General features: G+C 44.6%; 1 protein-coding gene across 1 annotated transcript; it reads right to left on the bottom strand.

Annotated features, from left to right (window-relative positions):
- Positions 1-208: 208 nt before the first annotated feature.
- Positions 209-745, bottom strand: LOC141639151 (uncharacterized). Its single transcript, XM_074448330.1, has one exon. It carries the CDS (start codon positions 743-745, stop codon positions 209-211), a length of 537 nt encoding a protein of 178 aa, XP_074304431.1.
- Positions 746-10,187: the final 9,442 nt, after the last annotated feature.

The following is a 10,187-nucleotide window of genomic DNA, read 5'->3' as shown; positions in this document are numbered from 1 at the left end:
ATTAAAATTAGTTATTTTTCTATTTTTTGGGAGGAAAAAAAATCAGTAATAAAAAAATGCGGTTTAAAATAAAAAATAATATATCGGGAAAAAATTTGTGCCCCCCTTCCGATAAATTCCTACGTCCGCCCCTGTCCAGGACTACTTCAGCGAGTTCCTCCTGGGGAGGTGCGATATACTCCCTATGGACGCACAGTTTCTGCAATTGCTATGATGGACCAGCTGCAGTGGGTTTCAGAGCGTTCTTGTAGCAATCCCGAGCGACATTTTGATCTCCCCTTATCTCCTGTACCCCCCAAGGTGTAAGGAACTTCAGGCTCTGATGGTACGTTGATGGTACTGCTTTCATTTCATGGATCCAAGGCCTGCCAAATATCACGTTATAAGTTGACGGACCATCAATGACCAAGTACCGTACCTGTTTGTTCATACCCCCTGCAAAGGTAGGTATCACTATTTCTCCAAGGGATTGTTTAGTTTCTCCGCTGAAGCCTACTAAGGGTACTGCTTTCTGCACCAGGTCTTTCTCGCTGAACCCCATGTTCTTCAAGGTTTCCAGCATTATTAGATTCACAGAGCTTCTTGTATCTACCAATATCTTTTTAACAAGGAAATTCCCTATAGAAAGGGTAATGATCAAGGCGTCATGGTGGTGTTCTGCCTCATCGGGTATGTCTGCCTCGTCGAATGAGATTGCTGGCAGATCCTGTCTACTGGCCCTGAGGGAGAACTGTAACACCCCCATATACCAATGAGCCTTAACAAGACCTTTCCTATCATATAAGGGCGTTACCATCTCGGTTGCCCGAGGATAGTAATCATCAAAAGTCGATAAAAGAACAATTACAGCTTATTACAATCTTAAACCAAACTACTGGTATAAAAGATGCAACTCAACACCACTATGTATGATATTCTTGTTGTGACTCATGAAGGACTCATCCCGCTAAGACTCCAGCTACCATCCAAGACAACACCTGCTAAGACTGACTGCTCACCATAAGGGATCACGACACACACAACAGAAATAATAAGAAGACAACCACACAAGGTTAGTAACGAGGAAAGACACAACAACAAAAGCCAACACACTACAGACGCAACCAAACACACACACAAACCACAACCACTCCAACCAAACACCGTCATCAACTGTCCACTGAACCAGCCCTGCCAGTGGGGGACCGCAGCCGTACCCACCAAATCCCCCCTCATCGTACAGAGCGATAAACCCAAGTTTCCTTAATGTGCACATCCCCTCCTGTGGCGGGTTCCACAGAGGGCGAACCAAGGGCGTGAAGCCACTCCCGTAAGTGACTCCACTCAGCCAAGGACGCGCCCCGAAGAACACAGACAAATACGAACCAGTCAACAATATGAACTCACCCATCGTCTAACAACTAACAACACAATCAACCTTTAATCACAATCCGACAACCATACTGACATAACAACAACCAAACCACATCACAACACTCTAGACAACCAACAGTACTGAGTAGGCGAACCTACCTTTAGCCAACCACAGCGATTCCACGTTCAATCACACGACATCGACCAAGCAAGAAAAACACCTATAGCACTCCGGGGTTGCCACCTTCATGGGACGTAGTAACCCTGAAACCTTGCTGAGTAGGGATCTGATATCTTGCAACTGTTGTTCTACATGGTTTCCTACCCCCACACCCTGGTTGTGGGGTACTGAGTAAGCCCCATATGGATTTGGTGTTCCTCCTGACATGTAAGGAGGGACAATGTAGCTTCCAAGTAATGGTTTTGAGTTCACAATAGGCCTGAACTGGCTGTCCAGAGTATATGGCATATAGGAGCATATCTCGAGATATGCGTTTATTGCTGACTGTTCCCCTGGATTGCTACCTGGTACCACTGGCGTACTGCTGGTTGTTGGTATGGGATCTGGAGTCAATGCTCCTAATCCCACAGGATTGAGTACCATAGGGTACGTATGTGGCATCCTTGGTAGTGGAGGAGCCCCTGGTGGTTGGATCGTACCCTGGGTGGCCACCGTTCCTGCTGCATATACTTGCTTGGGTGGCGTGGTTACCCCTGGTGGCAGCATATCCATGTCCAGCCTGGTAACTAGATTTTGCGGCACTAGCCTCCTTGAGTACTCCCTGGCCTTCTCTTGGCCGAGTGTCAACCTTGCCATCTGATGGGTCGTTCCCGTGGGTGACACTACATCTATCTTTTCCTGCAAGGACTGGTTGTCCCTATGTAACCCTATCACCGCCTGCTGCAAGGATGTCATCCTTTGGAGCAACTGCTGTACCGGATCCGGTTGTGACGCTCCTGGGAGATAGGCTCCTGTCAGGTGCCCTGTTGATCCTGGGCGCTGCGGACTCACATCCCTACTAGGCTTGGGTACAGGATTGATAACTGGTGATTTGCCAGCCTTCCCTGCTCCCAGATATGGGATTTCGGGGGAGTAAGGAGGCTTTGCTGATACCTGAGGCTGAGCCAGACCTGCAGTCACTCTGGTGGCAGGGACCGTCGTTGTTGGAACACAGGAGGTTGCTGGCGTCGCCCCTACTACTGGAGTTTGCACTGATGTACTTATCGGATCAGATACGTTCTGATTGGATCCTGACATGACCAACTATAGAGATGTTAGGATATTTTGAAAAGAGGTATTATAACCAAGATTTAACCACAATGCCCCACGGTGGGCGCCAAATTATTTTGGTAAGATTTTACCGACTAAAGATTTGTGAGTCAATACGGCTATTCCAATTAAAATATGAAGATAAAGAGTTAACCAGGTCAGTAGTAAGAACATAACGAGAACGAAAGTAAAAAACCTAGTACGAGAGAAAAGCAAACGAAAAAGAGAGAAAGACAAATGACACAAGCGAAATGGTGACGCGGGAAACCCCAAATGAGGGAAAAACCACCGGGGGAATGGTATCCCACCAATGATCCACTAGTAATAATAGTATTCGAGGATAAACCTAGCTGGAACAATCAGGAGGAATAGCAGAAACACTTCAAATGGCTAAGTACAAATGATACGAATGGTGTATTTGATCCTATACGCGTTAATTATTGAGTGTTGCAGGTTGGTGAATGAGATTTCTTCGAATGGAGTGAATGAGAGATCCCGAATGTCTTGAGTTTGTTGCTCTTTTATAGCCTTTCTTAGGGTGGTTGCACGTGCTTCCTATAAACTCTCAACCATATGCTCCACTTCCTGTAAAATAGGAAGTGGTTGCTGACTTTGTCAAAGCTTCTGCTGATAACCACAATGTTCCTGCTGACCATTTTAACGTTCCTGCTGGTTGTTTATTATTTATTTCAACCGTGGCCTTTGTATTACTTGAATGTCCAGGTTCATCCCCCTTTGTTCTTCCTTACGTCTAGCAGCATGCTTTGTCATTGATCTGTGTGCCTCTATCTTTCCTAATAGCGAGTTGCCACGTCATGATGAAAATAAGAGGGTATTTTTACCCATACAGTTGTTGTGTATTATTTTTACTAATTGATCTCCTGCAACATCCTTACTAATTCTCTTGATTAGTTATCTTCATGGTTTTTAGCAATTGATTTCACAATAGTTGTAAAAACTCTAGCATTTTCTTGAGTTAAGAGCCGGTAATGTTCATGAAAATCATTTCTCATTGCTTCCCTAACTTAGATCAACACATTATTCAAATATCCTACATATTTCTTATTTAGTTTACGTAGATAACGCTTATTTGCATCATCTATGTCATCTGCCACACTTCTAGCGTGATCAGATTCTTCATGTGCATTAAGAATTCATCATTAGGAGTAGACCTAGAACGAGGACTTTTAAAGTACCTTTAATGGGTAACCTCCAATGAATCATTGCTATATACTTTACGTAAAGATGTTCTTTCAGTATGGGCATCTTTTCCCTTACTTTGATCGTTTGCTTCCCTCATTCTAGATTTAGATCTAGTAAAGGGGGAACTCGGTCGAGGAACTCCAGCAGCATAAAGCATTCGATCGACTAGTAAACCAAAGTAGACTATTCGGGTGCATTTATAGCTTGATGCCACATAAATAACATAGAAATGCATGTAAATATAGGGTAAAAACCTTATATAAAATATACGCATCAAATCTCCTCAAATCAAACATTTGCTTGTTCCAAAGCAAACTATGAATTCAACTAAAGACAACTAATGGGACGGGACCAACTCATCAACTACATATTTGTGGACATGGGCCACGGGGGCGCTTAGGAGGAGAACAAGCGTTTGCATTTGTGGAGTCGCCACCAATTTATTGTGGAAAAATTGGAAACCGTTCGAATACCTCGTGTCATGTCAAGACACAAAGTAGTGACATGAACACTAAGCAATCGTTACTCTTAGCATTCTATGTCTAGAATGACTCTCGTGGATGCCAATGAACACGGATGTTCACAGAGATCTGGAGTAAGGGGTGAGGGTACGTATTAGGAAGCTCTTTTGATCGAACACCTAATCCCGCCCGCCTCGATAGCGGCCTCTACTAATGATTAGGGAAGTTATTCATACTTGATATATCGTCGATTATATGCATGCAATGCAACATCCATTAGAACTAATCCTAGCATGTGAAGATTAATACTAAGTCGGTTATCACGTAGTTTAGCATACAATTGGGTCGAATTGGGATTTAAGATTGATTACATGTGAATGCCAAGTAAATAAATCATACAAATGCGATAAATAATACAATAATAGAAAATTACAATAATTACATTGGGTTAGGTCGATTTATGTCGAAAATACCTTTAAAACGGATAATTTGGAAAAGGATAAATAAAGGAATTAACGAACAGATTATTAAAGGTGATAATACGATTAATAATAGATTAAATACGTAACTAATAACTAGGTCAAGGCAGAACGGAAGTTTAGAGACAGAAGTCAACCTGGAACAGGCGCAGCAGGAACTGCGCCCTTTGGAAGAGACGCAGCAGTTGCTGCGTCTGTTCCAAGGTTGAGTTCTGGCTGTGAAGCCGGAACTGCAAATCGTTAATGTTAATTGGTGATTTTAATGGTTGATTATGATATTTACTCGGATGAAAGTGATTTAATAGGTTAATTACATATGAATGAGTCATAAAACGATAAAACATGGATGAGATGAATGTGAACGAATTAATTACATGAATGATAGATTGATTAGTGACATCGGCGAACTAATTAGGTTAGATATGATGAACTAATGATGAATTAATGACGGAAACGACAATAGACAGATGGAAATATATCAACTACGAATTCCAGAGACTCAATATGAAAGAATCGAATCTCTAAAACCCGAATTTGATTTTAAAGATGAAAACCCGCAAATATTGGATTATAAGGGATTTAAGTCGGGAATTAATGATGAATTATATGCTAACAGTGATAAATAGTGTACATTTGAGATTATTATGCTATCATGTCAAGAAATTGAAGAACAAACGAAAACAAACGAATTGACAACAAATTGTCAGAGGACGAAGGAAGAAGAAAGGAAGCAGGAATTGCGGCAGCCTCACGAAGAGGTGCAGCAGGTGCTACGTCCCTTCAAAGAGGCGCAGCAGTTGCTGCGTCCTTTCTCGACGGTTGTCTTCTGATAATCCGTAAAAAGGGTTTTAAAACAAGGTTTTACAAATCGGTTTTAATGATATTTTCGACATAAACCTTACATTAATGATACAAAAAGTAAATAACAATAAATAAAAGAAGGATTTACACCCTTAGACTTACATGTTTGACGAAACGAGATGAACTAAGTTTATGTTTTAGTGATGCTCGACGCGAATGTAACGAAAGTGCCCTCGTAAGAGGAAAACGATTAAGATTAATTAAGTTGATTGATGTGGAGTTGGTCAAATTGGTCGGTCATGCAAACGAGGCTGGTACTCAGAAGGATCCGAGCTTACGTGGTCGAAAGTTCAAGCACGTAGACGCCAATAAGTAAGAACGTGGACTTAGAATGCAAAGGGAGAAGAGAAGGGCGGACACTCGCGTGAGAAATATGAGGAGCGAAGGCTCCTATTTATACTAATCACGTGAAGGAATTAGGGTTTTCGGAGAGACTTTAGAAGTGAATCTCGAAAAGATATGAAAAAGATACGAAAAAACACGCAGAAAAGGACCTGGGAAGAGGCGCACCAAACACTACGTCTCTTGGAAGAGGCGCAGCACCTGCTGCGTCTGTTCCCAAGTGGTTTCCTCATGCGAAAGAAAGATTTCCGTGTTTGGTTTATGGAATAACGGATTGATCTTATTTTTCTTAATATTTGTATGAATATTACGGGAAATTCTTTACCAAAGATTAAAAGATTGTGAAATATGGAATAGAAATATCCGGAACATTCCAAAACATTCTGACTCGGGATTTAGCGGTTATCGGAAAATGAAGACGGTTTTAGGCCCAGACTCCAAATGTACTCTAATTACTGTCAAAACGACCATATCGGCGCGCAGATGACATTAAAGAGGTAGACATAAATGTTTGAGCAATCACTTGACAATAAACTTACGAACTGTCACAAATTGTTCCGCGTAACAAACATGCGGCCCAATCATCACCGGGTGGTTAGCGGGAGGTGCAGAAATGAGGTATCTACAGAGCCCCCACTTTGACTGAGGCTTGGACAAGGCGAAAGTCAAAGTATAGCCATCAGGTCAATCGAAGATTACAACCTGACGACTATGGCGACGCGAGGCGGCTCAAGGGGTCTGAGCCAAGGACCTGTCGTCGGGAACATTTTAGAGTCTGTCGACTATCGGGGAGGGTCGTTTAAAGTCCATTAGACTACGTAAGGAAGCTCGCCAGCCATAAGAAGAGACCATACCTGAAATTCCCTCCCCATGATGCTTATGGAGGTGCATAGTAGCTAAAAATAGGAGCTAAGGTTAAGCATAGGAGCTAAAGTGTAAGCGTAGGAGCTAAGGGTAAGCGTAGGAGCTAAGGTTAAGCGTAGGAGCTAAAGTGTAAGCGTAGGAGCTAAGGGTAAGCGTAAGAGCTAAGGTGATATAAGGATTGTGCTAGGGTGTGAGATCCTAAAGGTAAGCATAAATGGGAAGGAGGCCCAAAATATAATTTCAACCTGAGGGGTAGTTAAGGCTTGAGTGTAAGAATTGTACCGGTCTGGGAAATTCTGGAGAACAACACCTTTATCGCACTCCGCGGGGAAACAAGAAATATTGTGAGTAGCAGGACACAGGCGGGAACTGCTGAGAGAAATCTGCTTGGCTCGTCTTCAAACAAACTTCAGAAGAACTCGATAAGGATGATTGTATGTCGTGAACTCTCGTTGGGCAAACCTTGTCAGGAATTTATCTCCATGTCTCGAGAGGGATTGTCTATCCGCTTACTCTCGCTGGGGGAAATATAATGAAGGCGTGTCGAAACACCTGTCGGGGAATACCTGCTCGTTGTGATAAGCGAGGACTTGGAAGCAGTAAATAATGCACGATAGTCGGCAGTTGGCATAGAAACACGGGTCTGAGCGAAGAATAATCGTCAAACGGACCAAAAAAGATAAATGGCATCGGGGAAGAGGCGCACCAAAGATGGGCCCACGAATAACGAACTCATAACGAACTTTTGAAAATTCGTATGGAGGGAAGTTTAGGAAGAGGCGCAGCAAGAGCTGCGTCTCTTGGAAGAGGCGCAACACCTGCTGCGTCTATTCCTTAAAGTATCTTTCCTGCGTAAAAACGCGATGAAACAGGGGTTCATTTCATTTGTTTTGAAACATAAAACATCAAATTCTCTCTCAAATTTCAACCATTTCCGCCAAAATTTGATCCAAAAGCTTGCATTCGCCATGACTAATCGAGGTATGTATATCATTCTTGCATTAATCTTCTATAATGGACGAATTGGATCGACAAAATTAAGGGTTTTCAACCCTAAAATGTCGAAAATTTGGAGCTTTTCCCCCAAATGATCTTGCCTTGCAAAATTGACCTTGTAAATGGCTAATTAGTAGTATAAGGATCATAACCATGTATTTGTTTCGAATTTTCGTCGAGTTTTTGGCATTTGAGTGAAATTGTGACGGTTTCACAGCTAAACCGTAAATTGCTTCGAACATGGCCTTAGGATTGCCCATTTGTGATGAAACTTGATATTCGGAATCCTTGGATGATGGGTAAACTTCCAACCATCTCGAATTTTGGTTTGTGACGGCTTTGTCAGGGCACTTTTCTAGGGCATAATCGCTGTTATAACGAAATGCTGCCGAAATTTCGACTCGAACCCATGACTAGGCTTCAACTTAGGCTTGACTTAACCCAAATTACCACATGAGTGATCGGGTTTATGGGAATATGGCCAAAGATGGCGAGAAAAAAGCGATTTCATGGCTTCTAAGGCTCAAAAATCCCCTAATCAAGGCTTGTCGTCGCTTGACGCGGGCTAAAATTACTTTAACGTTGCAGGCGACGAGGCTTCTAATTCTGGGAGAGCTCCCATGGACATAGACACAGCCGTCGAGGCTTCTCGTGCTCTCGAGGAGGCTTTTGCTGCGGCTAGGGCAGCTGGTGAGGTTGCTGAGGACGAGATCCTCGAGGAGGAGGAGGAGGAGAAGAAGGTCCTGAGGCGGGCCAACGTTGGGCGAGGTGGTCGTCAGCTGAGGGAAGCCCCTGCGTGGGCTGAGACCTGGGACAACAGGCACTTGCTTTGGGCTGCGAAGGGTCACCTGTCCTACAGGACGATGAAGAGTTTGGTAAATAGGAATTCATCACTCTTCATTCACCTTCTTTCATTTCATTTATTCATGCCTTTTCCAATTTAATTTGAGCTAAAGATAGCTTTTGTCTCAAATCAAAATAGGAGGCCGGGAACGTCAGGTCGTTCTCGGGCTACACGATGATGATGGCGTGCTACGAGCGGCTGTCTGCGGAGGAGCGAGCCATGATTGAGCGGGGAGCATTCGGCGCCCTGGTGGAGGCTTGGAGGGATATCGCGAAGAGGAAGCTGCGGTCTAACCTTAGCCTGGTCCGCGCTCTCTTGGACCGATTCTGGGATACGACTTCCACTTTTAACATGCCTTTTAGTGAGGTGGGAGTCACGTTGGAGGACTACGACATGATTTCTGGTCTATCGTGTGGGACCGAGGTGGTGGAGTGGCCGGAGACTGCCATGAGGGTGGACTCAGCCGAGGCTAGGAGGTTGATCGGCTGGAACTTGGCGCCGAAGGCTGCTGCAGTGCCTGGTTTGGTGCCTAGTTCTTATGTCCGAGACTATTTTGCGGGGAAGACCCCGGCGTCGGTGGTGATTGACGGGAGAGAGACGGCTCCTCCTCCCTGTACAGCTGAGCAGAGGGCCCGTTTGTGCCTTTGGTGGTTTCTGTCTTTGATCTACCTTGGAGACAAGGGAGAGAGGCTGTCGATGAAGCTTCTTCCCTTCCTTTCTGACCTGAGCTCCCTAGGACGTTGGGACTGGGTCACTGCTGGTTTTGCGGTCCTCATTCACTTCATGAGGACCATGGTTCATTCGGAGTTGATGGAGAAAGGGACTTCTCCTGGTGCTGTCGGCCCTGGACTACTGTTGGAGGTATGAACCTTCATTTAGACTAAAATCACTTCTTTTCCTTATCGAATTACGAAAGATCGTTATTGACTATCTTGCTTTACAGGCGTGGGTGTACTCCTACTTTCTGAGCCTCTCGCCCAAGAGGACGGTGCCGCTGGAGAAGGCTTATCTCGTGGTGAGGGATTGGGTGATGTGTCGCACGAGGAGCAAGCGTTCCTCTCACGGTGTCTACCGGCGGGACGTGAACGCTCTTCAGCTGGACAGCGTGAGCATCTCACTTATACTTGTTTTGCTTCTTTATTACTTTTTAAACCGATCATAAGAATGATTTCTTGCTTGTTTCTTACCAGTGGGTGCCCAGGCCTTAGGCGGAGTACGCTGATGCTCCTCCTTTCATGGCTGAGGTCCTTCAACCTAGGAGCTCGAGCCGGCTGCTGGTGAGGACGTCGATGGGTCCTGTGTGGTACCTGGGCGAGCGCTTGGCTCGTCAGTGCTCTCGGGACGTCCTGACGGTTCCCATCGATCCTCTTAGGACGATGTTCAGGGAGCCTTCTGAGGTTGAGAGGGAGGCTGACTTGGCTGGCGTTGGTGGTGACGCCCTTCTGCTTCCTGGTGAGGACTACTCGGCGTTCCTCTACGAGAGATTGGCGTACTGGCCGGTTGTGGTGAACATT

The sequence above is a fragment of the Silene latifolia genome, unplaced genomic scaffold (genome assembly GCF_048544455.1).
Source record: "Silene latifolia isolate original U9 population unplaced genomic scaffold, ASM4854445v1 scaffold_286, whole genome shotgun sequence".
Lineage (NCBI taxonomy): Eukaryota > Viridiplantae > Streptophyta > Magnoliopsida > Caryophyllales > Caryophyllaceae > Silene > Silene latifolia.
This window is presented reverse-complemented; position numbering and strand designations above follow the sequence as displayed.